Raw genomic sequence first — 20,735 nt, 5'->3', positions numbered from 1 at the left:
TGGGCTCTGCTGCTGCTCCAAGGTGGCCGTGGCTCCTTTCAGTGCTTGATGAGCACCTTTTATTGGAGGATCTTTTCATTTTACTTTCAACCTGCTAAAATTTTTTAAGAATGAGTGTTGAGTTCGATCAAATTCTATCAAAAAATGTCTTTTCAGCATCTATTGAGATACTCATATCCTTGTTGCTTTATTAATAAAACAAATAACATAGTCACAGAATCTGTCTTTGATTACATTATAACAGTCTCTTAATGCATTGCTGAATTTGATTTTTGATTTGCTATTTCTCTTTTTTTTTTTTTTTTTTGAGACGGAGTCTTGCTTTGTCACCAGGCTGGAGTTTAGTGGCACCATCTCAGCTCACTGCAACCTCCGCCTCCCGGGTTCAAGCGATTCCCCTGCCTCAGCCTCCCAAGTAGCTGGTATTACAGGCATGCGCCACCGTGCCCATCTAATTTTTTGTATTTCAGTAGAGACGGGGTTTCACCATGTTGGCCAAGAAGGTCTCGTTCTCCTGACCTTGTGATCCGCCCACCTCGGCCACCCAAAGTGCTGGGATTACAGGCATGAACCACTGTGCCTAGCCTGATTTGCTATTTCTGTTTGGGATTTTTTTTTTGTTTATATTCATACCTGAGTTTTGTTTCATTTCATTTTGTTTCTTTTCGTTTCTTTTCTTTTTTCTTTTTTTTCCTCTTTTTCATTTTTCTTCCTCCCTCCCTCCTTCCTTCCTTCCTTCCTTCCCTCCCTCCTTCCTTCCCTCCTTCCTTTTTTTTTTTTTTATGTCAGAGTTATGAGGCTGGCCAAGTGGCAGTTGGATGGTGTGTCAATACCTGGAAGATGATGTTCCCTTGGCTGTCCTAATTCTTGTTTCACTCTCTTTTTTTTGCTACACTTGCCAAATAATTGTCTGTTTTACTCATCAAGTATTTTTTTGTTTTCTTTTAATTTCTTATACTTTCTATGAGTTAATTTTGCTATTTTTCTTTAATTTTTTTTTTTTTTTTTGAGACAGAGCCTCGCTCTGTCACCCAGGCTGGGGTGCAGTAGCGAGACACGGCTCAGTGCAAGCTCCGTCTCCCGGGTTCATGCCATTCTCCTGCCTCAGCCTCCCTAGTAGCTGGGACTACAGGCACCCGCCACCACACCCGGCTAATTTTTTGTATTTTTAGTAGAGACGGGATTTCACTGTGTTAGCCAGGATGGTCTCAATCTCCTGACCTTGTGATCCGCCTTCCTCGGCCTCCCAAAGTGCTGGGATTACAGGTGTGAGCCACCGCACCCAGCCTAATTTTGCTAGTTTTCTAGATTATCGTATTGAATGTGTATTTTCAATGCTGTTAATAATAACAGTGTTTACAGTATTAAGCTTTCAGAATACACTTTGGCCATATCCTAGAGGTTTTACTCTACAGTGCTCTTGTTGTCATGTGTTTCTAAACAGTTTGAATTTTTTTTTTTTTTTTTTAGACAGGGTCTCACTCTTTCATCCAGGCTGAAGTGCCGTGGTACGATCTCAGCTCACTGCAACCTCTGCTGCCTGGGCTCAAGTGATCCTTCCACCTCAGCTTCCTGAGTAGCTGGGACTACAGGCATGCACCATCACATCTGGCTAATTTTTTTGTACTTCCTTTTTTTTGGGGGTAGAGACAGAGTTTTGCCATGTTATTCAGGCTGGTCTCAAACTCTTGGGCTTAAGCGACCTACCTGCCTTGGCCTCTCAAAGTTCTGGGATTACAGATGTGAGCCACCATGCCCAGCCAACGGTTTGATTTTTAAGTTTCTATTTTCATCTGTAATTTATCTGAGCAGATCTTCTCATTCTTGGTTTTCATCAGGAACCTGATGGGCTCTAGGGATTTCTTTAAACCTTTATACCTTAAGGCAGAAGAAAGAAGCCCCACCATCTTTCTCTTGCTGTAAAAAGAAACCACATGAGTAGTTTTTGCCTTTTAAAAAACAGATGTCAATTTAAATGTTATTATAAGGCCAACAAATTATTGAGTAAAGGAACCAATCAGAAAATAGACTCTTAAGGGTCGTTATGGTTCACAGAACAGAGTGCAGTTCCCACGTCTTAAGAATCTCCTTTGTACCAAGAACGCTCCCAGGCCTGGTTACCTGGTGACAGAGAGCAGAGATGGCCATACATCCCCTGCTGTCACTGTGCTGGGCAGGATGGGAGAAGCCAGAGTTGTTGGGAGGTTGATCCTGTACAGTTTATTAGAACTAGCTTTATGGGTGGGATGCAGTGGCTCACTCTTGTAATCCTAGCACTTCAGGAGGCCGAGGCCAGAGGATTGCTTGACCCAGCCTGGGAAACATAGTAAGACCTCGTCTCTACAAAAAGTTAAAAAATTAGGCTGATGCGGAAGAATCACTTCAGCCCAGGAGGTCGAGGCTGCAGTGAGCCAAGATCATGCTACGCACTTCAGCCTGGGCAACAGAGCAAGACCGTCTCCAAGAAAACAGCCAAGAACAACAACAAAAAACTAGCTTTATGGTGAATAAAAATGGCTTTCTTTTTTCTTCCCAGCTGTAGAGGAAAAGAGAATTTCTAAAAATCTTTCTGAGTTTTTTTCCCCAACGTTTAGGATGACCTGCTATTTCAGGGGTAAGCATTAGTATCCCAGTAGTTATCATTAAGAGAAAGAGAGCAGGCCTGAAACATATACAGCATATGACATGGGGGAGAAAATGGCAGAAGAGCACTTGAATATGTGGAATATGAGATACCTATTGCTTTCCAGCTATATGCCCTGAGAGTTATTTAGGCAAATACTTAAATACAGGATGCACAAATCATGAGTGTACATCGTTAGGGACTTTCAACAACTGGACACACATACCACCAGCACCCAGATCAAGATGCAGAATTTCCCCAGCATCTCAGGAGCCCTTCTGGGCACAGACCGCAGGGTACCCAGTCTCTTGGCTTTTAACATAATCAGGCTTGCCTGTTTCTGGACATTCTATTTATGTAAAGCTCTAATGATGTGAGTTCTAATGATGTTGAGTATCTTTTTGTGTGCTTGTTCGCTATCTGCATATTTTCTTTGATGAAATCTTTTCAAACCTTTGCCAGCTTTTAAAAATTAGGTTTTTGAGGCCAGGTGCAGTGGTTCATGCCTGTAATCCCAGCACTTTGGGAGGCCGAGGCGGGAGGATCATGCGCTCAGGAGTTCGAGACCAGCCTGGCCAACATAGTGAAACCCTGTCTCTACTAAAGATACAAAAAATTAGCTGGGCGTGGGTCGCACACCTGTAATTCCAGCTACTCAGGAGGCTGAGGCAGAAGAATCACTTGAACCTGGGAGGTGGGGGTTACGGTAAGTCAAGATTGCGTCATTGCACTTCAGCTTGGGCAACAGAGTGAGACTATGTCTCAAAAAAAAAAAAAAAAAAAAAAAATTTGGGGTTTTTAAACAATATTGAATTTTAAGAGTTCTTTATAATTTCTAGTTACCATTCCTTTATCTGATAAGGGAATTTCACCCAGCCTGTGGTTTTTCTTTTCCTTCTCTTAGCAATGCCTTTTGGAGAGCAGAGGTTTTTAATTTCGATGAAGTCCAGTTTATCAATTTTTCTCTTACGGATAGTGCTTTTGGTATCCTATATAACCCAAGGTCACGAAGATTTTCTGTTTCCTCCCACAAGTTTTATAGCCCTCGGTTGTACACTGAGGTCTGTGAGGCAGTGGGAGTTGGTTTGGTGTGTGGTGCAGGCCACAGCTGAGGCTTACCTTATACATGTGGATTTCTACTAGTGTGGCACCAGTTGTGGAAAAGAATCCTTTCTCCACTGGATGATCTTGGTAGCCTTGGCAGAAATCAATTGACCATTTCTGTGTGGGTCTGTTCAGTCCACTGGTCTACGTGTCGATGCACTTGCCAATGACTGCAGCTTCATAGGGAATCTTGAAACTGTCCGTTTTCAAGTCCGCTTTGAATATCCTAGGTCCTTTGCTTGTTCATGTAAATTTTACAATCAGCTTGTTGATTTAATTAATTAATTAGTTTTGGGGAAGACAGGGCCTTGCCCTGTCACCCAGGCTGGAGTGCAGTGGCACGATCATGGCTCACTGCAACCTCCACCACCTGGGCTCAAGCGATCCTCCCTTCTCCAGCCTCCCAAGTAGCTGGCACCACAGGTCTACACCACCACGCCAGCCAATTTCTTAATTTTTGTAGAGACGAGGTCTTGCTGTGTTGCTTAGGCTGGTCTTGAACTCCTGGCCTCAAATGATCCTTTCACCTTTGTCTTTCAAAGTGATGGGATTACAGGTGTCAACCATGGTTGATTTTATTAATAATGCCTGCTGGGATTTTATTTGGATTTGTATTGTCCATAGAGCTCTTTGGGAAGAAGTCACACATTGATTGAGTCTTCTGTGCTATTTACTTAGGTCTTGTTTGAATTCTCTCATCAATGTGCTGCAGTTTTCAGCATATGAATCCAACATATTTTGTTAGGTTTATCCCTAAGTATGTCATGTTTTGGATGCTGTTATAAGTAGTATTGATTTTTAGTTTTAATTTCCAGTTCGTCATTGCGAATATATAAAAATATGATCTATTTTTCTGTGTTGACTTTGTGTCCTGAAAACTTGCCAGACTTTTTTGGTAGATTCTTTGGGATTTTCTATATAGACAGTTGTATCATTTATCACCTCCTTTCTAATCTCTATGCCATTGATTGATTGGTTGATTGATTGATTGCCTTATTGCACTGGCCAAGACTTCCAGTAAAATATGAGCTAGGAGTGGTGAGAATGGACAACCTAGCTTTGTTCCCAATCTTAGAAAGAAAGCCTTTAGCCTTTCACTATTAATGATGAGGTTAACAGTGGGTTTTCTGTAGATGCCTTTTATCAGCTGAGGAAGCTCTCTTCCATTCCTTGTTTGCTGAGAGTATTTATTAGGAATGGATGTTGGCTTTTGTCAAGTGCTTTTTTCTGTATGTGTTGAGATGATGTATTTTTTATTTATGTGGACATGATACATTATAATGATTGAGTGATGAATGTTGACTCAACCTTGCATTCTTGGGATTGCTCGTAATGTGTTAACTGCCCTTTTTATATGTTGCTGTCTTCAGTTTGCTAATATCTTGTTAAGCATTTTTGCATCTACATTTATGAGGAATATTGGTGTATAGTTTTTTAGTAATGTCTTTGTCTAATTTTAGTATAAGCATAATGCTGCCCTCATAAAAATGAATTTGGAGCCAGGAGTGGTGGCTCATGCCTATAATCTCAATACTTTGGGAGGCTGAAGCAGGAGAATCACTTGAGCCCTGGAGTTCAAGACTAGCCTGTGCAATGGAGTGAGACCTCATCTCTACAGAATAATTTAAAAGTCAGCTGGGTGTGGTGGCGCGTGCCTGTAGTCCCAGCTACTTGAGAGGCTGAGGAAGGAAGATCGCTTGAGTCGTAGAGGTCAAGGCTGCAGTGAGCTGTGATCACGCTACTGCACTCCAGCCTGGGCAACACAGCAAGACCCTGTCTTAAAAAAAGATTTGGAAGTAGTCCTTCCTCTTCTGTTTTGTGAAGAGTTTGTATAGAATTGGTATTATTTTTTCCTTAAATGTTTTGTAGAAATTGGTTGGCAAAATCCTCTGGGACTGGAGTGTTCTTTGAGGGAAGAATTTTAACTGCAAATTAAACTTTTAAAATATAAATGGGATTATTTTTCTATTTCTTTTGAAGCTTCGGTGGGTTGGATCTTTCAAGAAGTTTGTCCATTTCACCTAAGTTATCAAATTTATTGGCATAATAGTCTCTTAAAAACTTTTAATGTCTGTAGGGGCTATAATTTTATCACCATTTTCATTCTTGGTAGTGGTAATTTGTGTCTTTTCTCTTTTTTTAACTGATCAGTCTGGTTAGAGGCTTATCAGTTTTATTAATCTTTACAAATAACCAGCTTTGGGCTTCGTTAATTTTTCTTATTTATAATCAATTTTCAATCTTGTGATTTTTCTCTTATTATAAAAATTTTTTTTCATTATTTTTTCTTACTTTGGATTTAATTTTCTTCTTCTATTTTCCTAAGGTGGAATCTTAGGTAATTTATTTGAGCTCTGCTTTTTTCTAATATAATCATTTAGTGTTCTAAATTTTTCTCCAACCCCAGCTTTATCTGTGTATCACAGATTTTCATATGTTGTGCTTTCACATTCATTCATTTACAAATATTTTGTTACTTTGTGTTATTTAGAAGTGTGTTGTTTAATTGCCAAATATTTGGTGATTTTTCAGATATCTTTCTGTTTTTAATTTCTTTATAGAGAACATACTTGGTATAATTTCAGTTTCTTTAAATTTGTTGATGCTTGTATTATGTTTTGAAGTCTCTACCTATACTTGTGGATTTGCTTATTTCCCTTTGTAATCCTCCCAGATTTTACTTCATTTACTTGTGGATTTGCTTATTTCCCTTTGTAATCCTCCCAGATTTTACTTCATTTACTTGTGGATTTGCTTATTTCCCTTTGTAATACTCCCAGATTTTACTTCATATATTTGGAAGCTCTGTTGTTATAGGAATACCCATTTAGTATCATAGCATCTTCTTGATGAACTAATTTCTTATTTGATATGCCTTGTTCTGAAGTCTACTTTGATATTAGTATGACTACTCCAGCTTTCATTTGATTTGTGTTCACATAGTAAACTTTTCTCATTCTTTTACTTTTAGTCATTTATGTCTACATTTAAAATGATCTTCTGTAGGCAAGATACACTTGGGTCTTGCTTTTGAAATTCAGTCTGAAAGTCTCTATCTTTAATTGAGGTGTTCAGACCGTTGATGTTTAATGAAATTATTGATATGGCTGGATTTAAATCTACAATCTAAATCTAGATGTTTTCTATTGTTTCTGGGTATTTCTGTGCTCTGTTCTTTTCCCCTCTATTTTTCCTGCTTTCTGTTGAGTATATTTTATTATGTCATGTTTTTGTTGTTTGTTTTTAATATTTCATCATGATTTTTGACATCTGTGTTGAGATATAATTCACATACCATATAATTCACCCATTTAGAGTGAACAGTTCAGTAGATTTCAGTATATACAGAATTGTGCAACCATTACCACAAACGAAGAACATTTCGTGACCTCAGAAAGAAACCTCATACCCATCAGTAGTCAGTCACATAAGCCCCATCCTGCTTGAATTTCCTCCATCCCATCCTGGGAAACCACTAATCTACTTTCTGTCTCAATAGATTTGCCTATTCTGGACACTTCATATAAACGGAATCATGCACAGTGTGCTCCTTTGTGACTGGATTCTTTCATCTAACATAATGTTTTCAAGGTTCATCCATATTGCAGAGTGTATAAGTACTTCATTCTTTTTTATGATTGAGTAATACTCCATTATATGAACAGACACCATATTTTGTTTATCTGTTTATCAGCTGATGGACATTTGTGTTGTTTCCATTTTTTGGCCATTAGGAATAATGCTTCTATGAACAATTGTATATAAGATTTGTGTGAACATATGTTTTCAGTTCTTTTGGGCATATACCTAGGAGTGCAATTCGTGGGTCATGTCGTAACTCTGAGTCTAATGTTTTGAGGAACTGCTAAACAGTTTTCTAAAAAGGTTGTACTGTTTTTACATTCCCATCAGCAGTGTACAAGGGTTCCTAGTCTACATATCCTTGCCAACACTTATTATTGTCTTTTCCTTTCTAGCCATTCTAGGGGGTGTGAAGGGGTAGCTCACTGTGGTTATGATTTGTATTTCCTTGATGACTAACGATGTCAAGTGTCTTTTCATGATCTTATTGGCTGTTTATAAATCTTCTTTGGAGAAAAGTCTATTCTGATCCTTTGCCCATTTTTTTCTTTCTTTCTTTTTTTTTTTTGAGACAGAGTCTTGCTCTGTCACTCAGGCTGGAGTGCAGTGGCGCGATCTCGGCTCCCTGCAATCTCCGCCTCCTGGGTTCAAGTGATTCTCCTGCCTCAGCCTCCCGAGTAGCTGGGATCACAGGTGCACACCACCAGGCCCAGATGATTTTTATATTTTTAGTAGAGATGGGGTTTTGCCATGTTGGCCAAGCTCGTCTCGAACTCCTGACCTCATGGTCCACCTGCCTTAGCCTCCCAAAGTGCTGGGATTACAGGTGTGAGCCACTGTGCCTGGCCCTGCCCCTTTGCCTACTTTTAAATTGGGTTGTCTTTTTATTATTAAATTATATTAGTTCTGTATTCTAGATACAATTTCTTGATCAGATATATGATTTGCAAATATTTTCTCCCATTAAATGTGTTATCTTTTCAATTTCTTGATGTTTCATTTGAAGCACAAACACTTTAAATGGATGACGTTCAGTTGGTCTCTTTTACCATTTGCCACTTGTGTTTTAGTGGTGTATCTAAGAAGACTGCCAAGCCCAAGGTCATAAAGATTTACTCCCATGTTTTCTCTAAGAGTTTTATGGTTTTAGATTTTACATGTAAGTCTTTGATCTATTTTTGAGGTTAATTTTTGTGTGTGGTGTGAGACTGGGGTCGGACTTCACTCTTTTGTATGTGGATATCTAGTTGTCCTAGCACCGCTTGTAGAAGACTATCCTCTCCCCATTGAGTAGTTTTTGACACCCTTGTCAAAAATCAGTTGACCATAGATGCATGGGTTTGTTTCTGGACTCTGAATTCTATTCCATTGATCTATAGTCTATCTTTCTATCTTAAGTCTATCCTTAAGCCAGTACCACACTATCTTGATTACCATAGCTTTGTAGTAAGTTATGAAACTGGAAAATGCTAGTCTTCCAACTTTGCTTTTTTTCAAGCTTGTTTTGGCTATTTTGAGATTGTTTTGGCTATTTTGCATTTCCATAAGGATTTTAGGATCAGCTTGTCGCCAGCTGAGATCCTCATAGGAATCACATTGAATCTGTAGCTCACTTTGGGGAGTATTGTCGTCTTAACAATATTAAGTCTCTGATCTGTGAATGTTGAAAGTTTTCTATTCATTTAGATCTTTGATTTCTTTTAAAGTGTTTTGTAATTTCAGTGTACAAGTCTTGTTATTCTTTTGTTAAATCTCTGTTATTTTTACATCCAGTTTCTTCTTTTTCTTAGGTTTATTTTTCACTTGCTAGAATATATTCATTGCTGATTTCTCCAGGAAGGAGTCATGGGTATTATACTTTCAGTCCTTGTATGTATTAAAGTGTGTTTATTTTTCTCTCATATTTTAGTGGTGATATGCCTTTTTCCTCTCAGAACTTTTTAGACCTGTATCTGTTGTAATCTAGCATTATTTTGAAGTGAATTTTGCTGACAGCAACCTGATTTATTTTTCTTTCTAGATTTAAAATCTTTGTCTTTCAAAGTTTTCACGAGGATGTCTTTAGGGGTGTATGTTTGTGTGTGTTTTCTTTATTCTTGCTTGATACTTGGTAAGACTTTGATCTGAATATTTAAAGCTTCCTTTATTTTAAGAGGATTCTGTTCTTTGGTTCTATTAATTCTTTCCTTCCCCCTCCTCCTGACACTCATTTTAGGTGTGCATGGGCACGCCTGGAGGAGCCTGCCCTCTTGTCTCCTTGGCCCTGCAGCTGGACAGGCCACAGGCCTCTTCACTTAGAGTGTCAGGGCTCCCGCCCTCCCAGAGGCTTCTGGAGCTCTGCCACATCTCAGCAGGCCCTTCTTTTGCTCCTCAGGACCACAGCCTGCTTCCCCTCGTCTTCTTGCTTTCCCTCAGTCTCACCTCTGGCCTTTTGGGCCATAGTGACCCTCCCGTCAAAGGGTCTTCAGAATTTGTCTCTTTTCACCTCTCACAGGCTGGCACCCAAGCTGCCCCCTTCTCTCCTGATGACTGTGAGAGGCCTGGATGTTGCCCAGGCTCCGATGATTCTTTCTGCTCCCGCCCTCGCCCCGATGCCCTCCCGATGCCCCCTTAACGTTGCCTGCCCAGCCCCCCTCCTCCCTCACATCTCCTCGCACAGCTCGGGCGCGCTCTGCCTCAGTCCTGTGCTCCCGCTGCCCTCTGCCTGGTGAGCCTTCCCCGAGGCACTCAGAAGCTGCCTTCCCGGGACTTGCTCCCTGTCCCACCTACCTCGCAGGGGCCGCACCCCCGCGGCACTTCCTGCCCCATCTTTTTTTCCTTCTTGGCACTCATCGTTCCCTGGTGTGTGATCTTGCTCAGCATCTCTTCCTGACACCTGAACAGGCCCATCTGTGGTCGGCACCTGCTGGGTTGCCCATCGCTCCTTCAGCTGCGTGCCGACACCCACGTAGCAGCAGGCGTTGTGTTGGGCAATAAGATTTTCAGCGACTTGCAGTGTTTCTTTTGTGAATGGTATCTTTTTCTGTTACACTTTGGCTATCATTGACTGTGGTAGCACTGTTTTTCTTACATTTACCTTACGTCTGTCAGTCTTGCTAAACTCTGATTGATCTCAGAGTCAATGTTGAAACCATATCTAAGAGTGGTAGCTTTTCTTTATATTTTCTAGTTTTCTGGCTTCTTAGTTCATTCTCCTGGCCAGGGCTCCCAGTCCTTGGTTGAGAAGTCAGGGTGACGTGGATGTTCTCCAGGGCACATGCCCTGAGGCCTCTGGGGCCCTCTCTCCAGCCCAGGTTATGGCTCCCTCAGCTCCACCTGGATTCTCCATCTCACCCATCTGTCCACCTTACAGAATGGGCAGTAATGACGCTGCATTTCTGGTCAGCTGCTGACCCTCTTCTCTGCTTCCTTGTGCTGCAGGCGTTTATCACTTTGTTTCTTCTTTCCCTGGGACTTAGGGGAGGTAAATGCAGGGGATGTGTCTGCCACATGGACCAGGTGGCCCCTGGTGTAATGGGATGCCTGAGGACCAGGTGGCCTCTGGTGTAATGGGATGCCTGAGGACTGGGTGGCCCCTGGTGTAATGGGATGCTTGAGGACCGGGTTACCCTTGGCGTAATGGGATGCTTGAGGACCGATGGTGGCCCCTGGTGTAATGAGATGTTTGAGGACTGATGGTGGCCGCTGGTATAACAGGGTGCTTGAGGACCGGGTGGCCCCTGGTGTAACGGGATGCTTGGGGACCGGGTGGCCCTGGTGTAATGGGATGCTTGAGGACTGGCTCCAGCTATTTCCACTCTCTGTCTTCCTCACAGGTGGTAGTGAAGTTTATTAAGAAGGAGAAGGTCTTGGAGGATTGTTGGATTGAGGATCCCAAACTTGGGAAAGTTACTTTAGAGATTGCAATTCTCTCCAGGGTGGAGCACGCCAATATCATAAAGGTAGGTGGCGATTTCCTCTTTAGAGACACCCTAACTTGGCTCATGTCAAATGTCTTAAATTTGTTGACTTGAAGATGTTTTGGCAGAGTTGGACTTGGTTTTGTCTCTTCCTAGGTGTTGGATGTATTTGAAAACCAAGGGTTCTTCCAGCTCGTGATGGAGAAGCACGGCTCCGGCCTAGACCTTTTTGCTTTCATCGACCGCCACCCCAGGTTGGATGAGCCCCTGGCGAGCTACATCTTCCGACAAGTGAGAGCAGGCCAGAGCTGTGTTGGTGTGAACGCAGGCCTGGTTGCCTGGGTCCGGTGGCTGCAAAGATCAGTGATCCATACTCAGTTCTCTCTCTGAGCTGGATCTAGCCTTCTTTGTGGGGATTTCATGGAGTAGAATATATATTTTGAGAAGAAAATTCTATTATTGAAGTAGAGAAAGTGAGGTTGGGAAGGAAGGATGAGGCCAGATACAGTCCTGGAATGATTGAGAAAGTATGTTTAATGGTTAAGGTTTATTTACATACATAAAATATCCACAACAATCATAAAAATTAACCAATAAGGGTTAGGATGCAGTCAGAGAGTGTCTCAAAGGCATGTGTGCGGCACAGCGGCCTGCAGGCTGTAAGTGCTCACTAAATGGTGGCTGTTCAGTTAATTAACCAGCAAAATTGAGATCCTGACATTCTCATTTTACAGTAAGTATTTGTCTTGATCTGTTTTGTGTCTAATTACGTATTGAACTTTGGCCATTATTTTATTGGAATGGGAAAGTGATGATCAAAATAGGAAGGCATCCTAGCAGAGGGACAGGAGGAAGAAACGGTAACTCGTGTTGGGTTTTAAGGAGAAGGTGGTGGTTCCATCCTGTACTGCTCCCAGCTCCCCCGAAAGAATTGGAGAAATACCAGCAAAGGGCTGTGTAGACAACTCACATTTGCTCTTGGATTGTTTGCTGGGGACAACTTGATTTCTAATGACGGCTTCCGTGAATCAACATTTCTTCCTTGAAGCTACACACTTTCAGGGGTTGCTGGGTTTCTGAAGTTTAGTTTCTCAGGCCTACTTGTAAGTTTCAGATATTATGGTTCTGCCAAAAAAGGGTCACCTCTCTCCCTCTTCCTATGTTGGAAGATGACGTCCTCCCTTTAGTTTGTGGAAAAGACTTGTTTCTGAAACTTTTTACAGCAAATAGAGTATCTGTATGAGGTTATGTTGAGGGTCACTTGTTAAAAGCTGCTGCCTGACAGCTGTTAATTCTGGGGCTAGTGAGACACATAATTATGGTGTTTATACTCTAAAATTTTTGCCAAAAGAATCTCTACCCCTTTTGTAAATATATAGACATAAATGTTATTCTATGTAAATACAGATTCACAATTTTATAAAGTATATGTTTTCACATCAATGTATGTAGGAATCATGCCGGTTCTCAGGGCATTGCCTGTCAGCTCCAGATTCATCAGGACCTGCTCAGCAGCAGAGTGGGGGAGCTGGGCCTGGGAATAGCCCTGGCTTGGTTCAGGCAGCTCCAGGGCAGTGTGGCCGGTCCAGGGCACAGAAGCATCTGCAGGAAGAGCAGCTTTCTTCCAGTCGCTCTTTATCCCTTTGTGGTTAATCTCTCAGTACTAGTTAATAAATCTTAATGAAACTTGCCATGTTCAAGTTCATGTGTGGTTTCTGTCTCCTGACTGGATCCTGACTGATTTGTATATATCTACATATATATGTAAGTATGTGTGCATGCATGCTTGTATATGTGTATTTACGTGTGTACCTATGTACAAGTATATGTTATGTGTGTAGGTATGCACACGTGTATATGCAGGTGTGTATGTGCACATGTATGTATTTAAATGTGTATGTATATATAAATATGCAGGTATGTATATGTTTGTATATATGTGTATAAATATGCGTATATTAAATGTAAGTTAATTGGGCTTAGCTAACCTGTGATTATTGCTTCTGATTTGAAAGATACTCATTTGTAAATATAAAATTGTCTCAAAAGATCAACATGATACATCCATGAAATCACTAAGTTGATTGGTACAATGGGTGTCCAAATTATGACAGTCAGACGTTTAATTCATCCTAGTTGAGCTAAACTGAAAGGCTGATGTTGCTGGCCTCCCTTATTGGAGAGGCAGAGTGGGCAGGCAGTGGAGCACTGCAGCCGCACCTCCGTGGGAACGAAGCCCATTTCCAGCGTAACCGCTTTAAGTCTGCATCATTGAGTAGCCACACATTTGGGGAAAGGATGGCTGATACATCATGCTGCTCTCTGAGATGCCACTGAGGCTGTGCTCCCAGCTCTGCCCCAAATTGCTGCCTGAACTCTGGGCAAGTCACTTTCCCTCCCTGTGAGCTGAGGTTATCGACTTGGTGCTTTCTCTCGGGCACTCCCCACTTAACACCAAACCTGCACCTATTCACTTGCCCACCATGAGTGTCTTTGAGCTGTGGCTTTGTGGCCTGTCTTTCCTCCTGAAATAGTCATGGTGTGCGTTGGGGGGGCGAGTGTCTGCTGGGAAGGTTTTCTCAGCAGCAAACAGAACTCACAAGTCTCATATTGATGTTGCTACCTTGCCAGCTAATGTGGCCATCCCCAGTGAACACGCCTCCTCAAGGGCTTTGTTTCCTGTTTGCTTCCAATCATATCTTCAGCATTGAAAAATCTTTCCTGTCTCCAGTTCATTATGAGTCGGAGGTTTATTTTTTCTTTGTTTTTTTTTTTGTTGTTGTTGTTGTTCCAGTTTATTTTAAATGCATATTTTAGTTGAATTGCTTTTTTAAAAAGCCCCCTCTGGCCTCCTGATTCCAGCTAGTGTCAGCAGTGGGATACCTGCGCTTGAAGGACATCATCCACCGTGACATCAAGGATGAGAACATCGTGATCGCCGAGGACTTCACAATCAAGCTGATAGACTTTGGCTCGGCCGCCTACTTGGAAAGGGGAAAATTATTTTATACTTTTTGTGGAACCATCGAGTACTGTGCACCGGAAGTTCTCATGGGGAATCCGTATGTATGCTGCTGTGTTGCAGCCCGTCCTCGTGTCCTCGTCAGGACCCTGAGGGTCCTCGATTTTGGGTGGGAAAATGGCTTCCTTCGCGCCTCTTCGTGATGAGAGTGTTGAGTGATCAGGGTGATGTGCGGAAAAATAAGTGGGCAGGCAGGCAAGGTCATATTGGGCAAAGGCACCGGGTGATGGATATAGGAGTTAATAATTTTATTTTCTCAGCTTTTATTTGTTTGGAGTTTCATATAATAAAAAGCCAAGAAAAATATTGAAGAGTCCCCCACAATGGCACTCTTCAAATAAGTGAAGAGGATTCTTTTTAGTTAGGTTTATTTATTTTGATGACAGGAATAATATCTATTTCAATAAAATACTGCAGGGCTGACCATACAAGAAATCAAGCACTAGAGAAAGTCCCGAGGCAGAGGATTCGTGCTGAAGGTGGAGCCCTTGGCTGGAGGGGCTGTCGCTGACCAGCCAGACTCCATGTCACTGGAGTGGGCCAGCTGAGCCTCTGCTCTGTTGTGGGGAAAAGCGGCGTCCTGGGGTGTGTGGCTGAGTTTGCATTTCTGCAGTCAGGGGAGCCTGTGAGTTGGGGGCCGGCCTGGGCAGGGCCTCCTCTCAGGGGACTTTAGAGAGGAAAGCAAAATGGAAAGGAAGATTGTTGTTCATTTGTAGGGCCTGAGTGGAGACTGTCTGCTGACGGACGATGCTTTCTGCTGCATGCACCCGATCACTGTCTCATCTGCATGTAAACCAAATGTGTCTTTATGTGTATGAAATAGGCTTTATTAAGTCAGAAACAGAGAACAGGTGTTTTCCACTAACACCTACATGTATTTTAGAGAGGTGTGGTTGGAATGCATCTCTAGGTGAGTTCATGGTTAGAGAGTCGGATGATCACAGCGCTGCTTGGACCCTCCCGGCCCGCTGCTGCAGCGCTCTGCTGCACCGCCCATATCTGCTCCATGTGGTTCTCTAGGAGGGAAGCTGATGCTGCCCCCACAGGAGAGGCACACGGGGTGCCTCACAGACCTGCTTGGAGCTGCACCTGACCTGGCGGCCTGAGGCCAGAGCATTTGCTCGCAGTCATGCGCGAGCTCCATGCTGTGCCTTGGGCTCTCGGGAGGGCCTCAGCGTCGGGGAGAGGAGTGGCCCGGGCCCTGGATCCCGGTGTCCGCTTAAGCCATATTTCATCAGTCAGGAGGTGCAGGTTCCAGGCTGCGCACCCTGAGTCCTCAGAGCCCAGCAGCCTCGACCTGCGCCAGCCTCTCCATGCCAGGCAGCGTTGAGCTCTTCTGGGCCTGGATGCCCTGTGTGCAGAGTGTGGAGGAAGTGAAAATGGGCTCTTCCCCGCTAGAACCTCCGTGCGTCTTCAGAGCCACCAAACAGCATGAAATATTGAAGGGAGTTGGTCTAAGAAGGGCCGTGGAGTTTCCCTTCAGATCTAGTTTGGTTGCCCTAGAGACTGGTGGGCGCTGGTGGGCTCTGCCTGCCCTGCAGTGGTTGTCGTGCCCTCTGTGCTGGCGGGAACTGCCTGTCCCCTGTCCACTGACCCATGATGCCTGCTGCATGGCTTTTCACCCCTTCCTGCACCCAGGCTGCGAAGCTTGGGGAGGGTGCCGGGGGGATCCAACCTGGGCGAGAGCTCAGTGCTGCTTGGCCACCTTGCCCCTGCCTCCCAGAGCTGTGGCTCCCACCCCCTCCCTGAGCGCCTGCCCTGCCAGGGCTCTGCCCTGCCTCCTGGCCTCTCCTTTCTGGCTGTGAGCGGCGTGCTGCTCCAGGGCCTGCTGGGCTGCAGGCCTCCTTTCGGGAGCTCCTTCATCCCTCCTGCGTCCTCTCCCCATCTCCCTGGATGATAGGGTTTCTGAGTTCTTATTCTCAATCCCATCTTCAGGGCCCTGGCTTCTGTCTTGTCATCTTCATCTCCGTCTACTCCAGGGTCGGCAGACTGTGGCCTTAGTTCCCTATTCCCCTTCCTCAGGCCCTGGCAGCCGCCATTCTGCTTTCTTCTCTATGAATCTCACTACTCTAGGGACCTCCTATACGTGGAATCGTACAGCATTTGCCTTTTGGTGACTGGCTTATTTCACTTAGCGGAAAGTCCTCAAGGTCCATCCATGTCGTGGCCTGTGCCAGCATCCTCCTTTTCAAGGCTGAATTTGATTGCGTTTTCTGGATATGCTGTACTTATTCATCTGTCAGTGGACATTTGTGTTGCTTCCACCTTTTGCTTCCATCTTTATGTTGTTCGTGATGCTGCTACAAACGTGTGTGCAAACATCCCCTGCCTCTTGTTTCTATAAATAAAGTTTTATTGGAATGGAGCTGTGCTCCTTTGCTTATGTGTTGTCTGTAGCTGCCTTTGTACTACATGACAGAGTTGAGTTGCAATGGGGACCATGTGGCCCAAAACCTGAAATATTTACTATTTGACCCTTTACAGGAAAAGTTTGCCAACCTCTGTTCTATTCTATTGGATATTTCTCTTCAGCTTCTAAACGTCTTGAAATCTCTCTAAAAAACAGAAACAACACAAAAACAAAAACTGCCGAATCTGATTTTCTTGCTCTAGCCCCTACAGCTGTCATCCATCCCCTCAGCTTCCCTGCGGTCTGTGCTAGCGACCCCACCACCCCGCTGACTCAACCTGGTGGCCTGACTTTCACCCACGCTGCTGCTCTGGCCTCTGTGATCTGCCCTCAAGTCCTCCCCTCCTCTCCCAGCCCCTCTTCTCTGAGTCCAGCCCGGGGCTCTGTCTGTACCACTCTTCTCACTGCTGTGGTTTCTCTTGGCTCCCTTGTCTAATTCCGGTTCTGGGAACAGGCTGCTGCTTCCCAGACCTCTTCTGGGGACAGACCCCCAGCTGCGGACCTGGAGACGCATGGCCTTGGCCAGTGCAGGGGCAGGGCTGTGGGTGCGGGTGACCTGGCTCGGTGCGTGCTTGGCAGCAACTTCATCTCACCAAGTCTTGCTCTTCTTCTGTGCAAAATGAAAGTAATATTTATCTTGCTAGGTTGTTGTGAGGATTTGGGTTAAGCCATGTAAAATGCTGGTACAGCGTTGGCATCTCTAGGTACCCAATAGATGGTAGCGTGGATGAGGATGTTTACGGCGACAGGAAATAAATGGTAGCGTGGATGAGGATGTTTACGGCGACAGGAAATAAATGGTAGCGTGGATGAGGATGTTTACGGCGACAGGAAATAAATGGTAGTGTGGATGAGGATGTTTACAGTGACAGGAAGTAACAATAGTCCTTTGGGTGTCTTCTCCCTGAAGCTTGCTCTCCATTTGGCCCATTGTGTGAACACCCACCTTCACCACGTCCTTCTTGTTTGCTTTCATCGTTCGGTATTTTTACCTGTTCAGTCTCATCCTGCAGCACCCTTCACATCGTCGCCACAGTGATCTTCCTAAAGGGCATGCGTGTCCAGGGTCACACCAAGCCGAACATGCCCGATCACGTCTGAAGGGCACGTGACCCTGTTCTGAAGTGGCCCGCTGCTCCCGTAGCCCTCAGCAAAGCCAATGGACGTGTACTCTGCTTCCTCCAGGAAGCCCTCCCCCCTCCCCCCACTGGTGGACACGTCTTGTGGTTGGTGTCCACAAGGAGGTTCCTGATTAGCCTCGGAACTGCCCGAGGGCCTCTCCACTGCCGGCACATGGCCTGCTGGCTGGCCTGGGGCAGAAGTGCGTGGAAATGGAGGGCGTGTTTGAGGGGTGGAGTGACCCTCTTGGGAAACCACTGCCTGGCCTGTGTGCTGGTCGGGAAGGGCCACGGTGCTTCCCATGGGCGGGCTTGGCAAGCCCGTGCTGAGCGCCATGGCGTCCTGATGCCTCCTCCTCCTCACAGCTACAGAGGGCCGGAGCTGGAGATGTGGTCTCTGGGAGTCACTCTGTACACACTGGTCTTTGAGGAGAACCCCTTCTGTGAGCTGGAGGAGACTGTGGAGGCTGCCATCCACCCGCCATACCTGGTGTCCAAAGGTGAGCGTGAGCTGCAAGCGGTAGACAGTCGACACTGTCCTTAGAGACCAGCCACTTTTTTTTCCCATTTCCTCATTCTTCAGTGTATCTCTGTCCATATCAACAATCTCATTTGTTTCTTTTCTATTCATCAAATAATTTGCGTATGACTTTAAAACATCTTGATAATTTAGTTTTTATTAATGTTCCTCTTTGGATCTTAGAGACCCTCTTGTGAGAAACACACTTGCAGCCAGGACAGTGAGGCTCCAAGTGGCCCTGTTGAGTTGGTGCCTACATGGTTAAAGGAAATGGGGCCCGAATCCAGATGCAAGGCTGGGGGCTCCTCTCAGCTTGTGCTGGCATCCCCTCACCTGTCATGTTAACCCTGCGTTATTCACAGCTCTGCATAGCCAGAGCCCCTGAGAACAGAGCAGTTAGGAACCTCTGCACCACTTGGATTCTGATTGAGTGAGATGGCATCTTGAACTCCAAGCTTTCATTTCAGAGGCAATGAGTGTTTCCTGCAGCTTCTGTCCAAGCACAGCTGGGCCCTGCACTAGAGGTTCCTGGGCTGCCTCCTGCCCAGTCAGAGGCTCTGCGGGGGGTGGTGGGCACCCAGGAATCTGAGATGTGCTCCACTTCATCCCAATCTGGACCTACTGTCTGTGTTCTTTGTGTCCTCAGAACTCATGAGCCTTGTGTCCGGGCTGCTGCAGCCAGTCCCTGAGAAGCGCACCACCTTGGAGAAGCTGGTGACGGACCCGTGGGTAACACAGCCTGTGAATCTTGCTGACTACACATGGGAAGAGGTGTGTCGAGTAAACAAGCCAGGTAAGGCTTCTCAGCATCCCTCCACCCTGCGTGACTTCACTTGGAATAACAAGGTCCCCAAGCTGCCTTCCTAGGTCAAAAGGAGGAAACGGAGGCTCTCTCCCCCATGCTGTCTTGGACACAAATGTCAGGGCCTATAGCTGACCTGTCACCTGTGAGAGGGGGTTTGATTCTGTCCAGAGGCCTCTGACACCACTGGGGTTCAGGGTGTGGCTTTGGGCCTTGGAGGGTGGGCAGGTGTCATGGGAGCTCCTGGCAGAAGGGGTCGGAACCCTCAAAGATGGTTTGAGGAACGCAGCTGGTGATGGTCTGACTGGGCCGAAGGGGAGGATGAGGCCACAGATGCTTAGAGTGGTTCTCTGGCAGCCGGCAGGGCCCAGGGTTCTTCAGACAAGGCTCTGGCCACAGAGCCAAAACCACTGCTCAGAGCGTTTGGACCAAGCTGCGGTTGATGGCCCTGGGCTTAGATCCCCACCTTGGCAGGAACTGTACTTCCGGGACATTGCCAGTTGGATTTCTTAGGGCCTCGCCTGTAGGCTTTTGTTCTAGGACTTCTTCAAGTGAGAAGCAAAGTATTTCAGAACTTTAAGTTGTTAGCACGTGATACAGTTACCTTCTTCTTTCTTCAGAAAGCGGAGTTCTGTCCACTGCGAGCCTGGAGATGGGGAACAGGAGCCTGAGTGAAGTGGCCCAGGCTCAGGAGCTTTGTGGGGGCCCTGTTCCAGGCGAGGCTCCTAATGGCCAAGGCTGTTTGCATCCTGGGGATCCCCGTCTGCTGACCAGCTAAACACCAGTTTCTTCCTGCTTTTCTCCACTTGGTTTGGAAAATCACACAGTTTTCAGGCTCCATCTGTTTGGAGAAAATACATTCTCAAGCATCCCCAATTCACCTTCTAAAAACTCATGTGCAGGTTTGATAAACACCAGAACAGAAGACAGTGATGCTGTATTTTAGGTTTATTACATAGATTTGGAATTCACTTTTTTCATGACCTAGAAAAAAACATTCCAGTGTTCAACTGCTTTATATTATTAAAGGGCTTTTAATTTGTGAACTTCTGAAGGCATGAGTGTTTTCTCTTTCTACTTTTGTATGTGTGCATGTTTTGTTTCCTCTGACTTGATATATGCTCATCTGAGCGATGGATATGTGAAATTTGTGGAACTGGTTAGTCAAATGGCCAGACTATTTCATTAATTGATTTCCTCAAATGCTTTTCAAATTAAAGCACCTTTGTTAGTAAACAGTTATCCTGACTTGGATGTTGTGAACTGTTCCCATGTGCTAAGTGTGAGAAATACCTGGTTTCCTCATTTTTCCATTTGTGCACCCCTCTTGCCACAGTTGGAAAGAAGTCTAGCCTTGGCCATTCTGGGGTTCCTTTTACAAGCAGGTCCTGCCAGGGGTGGGCCTAGGGCTCTGAAGCTTACTCCATCTGGTAAGACTGGGGAGGGTGGCATTCTCAGGGACCTCCCTTCTGTCTGGGCTCTGTAGCAAGACTCTGCTGTCAACATGTGGCTGGCTCACTGCCAGCAGTCCCCAAACATCCCTTGGCTAGCCAGCTCCCACCTCTGTCCACGTGAGGGGCTTCCTGGCCCAGCCCCTACCTCTGGTCTGTGTGAGGGGCTCCAGCCCTGTATTCCTCCGGGCTGCTCAGGTCCCA

At 45.0% G+C, this 20,735-nt stretch overlaps 1 protein-coding gene across 3 annotated transcripts in view; it reads left to right on the top strand.

The window, feature by feature from the left end:
- The window catches only part of PASK (PAS domain containing serine/threonine kinase), a 48,688-nt gene extending 28,554 nt beyond the window's left edge, over positions 1 to 20,134 (top strand). For all 3 annotated transcript variants that reach the window (XM_054477246.2, XM_054477245.2, XM_063648217.1), the window contains 6 exons: positions 11,125 to 11,250; positions 11,365 to 11,499; positions 14,071 to 14,270; positions 18,125 to 18,258; positions 18,925 to 19,071; positions 19,701 to 20,134. In XM_054477246.2, the coding sequence (XP_054333221.1) occupies positions 11,125 to 11,250; positions 11,365 to 11,499; positions 14,071 to 14,270; positions 18,125 to 18,258; positions 18,925 to 19,071; positions 19,701 to 19,858 (900 nt within the window). In that variant the 3' untranslated portion in view covers positions 19,859 to 20,134. The remainder of the gene's footprint in view (positions 1 to 11,124; positions 11,251 to 11,364; positions 11,500 to 14,070; positions 14,271 to 18,124; positions 18,259 to 18,924; positions 19,072 to 19,700) is intronic.
- The last annotated feature ends 601 nt before the right edge of the window (positions 20,135 to 20,735 follow it).

Source organism: Pongo pygmaeus, chromosome 11 (genome assembly GCF_028885625.2).
Source record: "Pongo pygmaeus isolate AG05252 chromosome 11, NHGRI_mPonPyg2-v2.0_pri, whole genome shotgun sequence".
Lineage (NCBI taxonomy): Eukaryota > Metazoa > Chordata > Mammalia > Primates > Hominidae > Pongo > Pongo pygmaeus.
The sequence above is the reverse complement of the archived record's forward strand: the minus strand, read 5'-3'. Positions and strand labels throughout refer to the sequence as shown.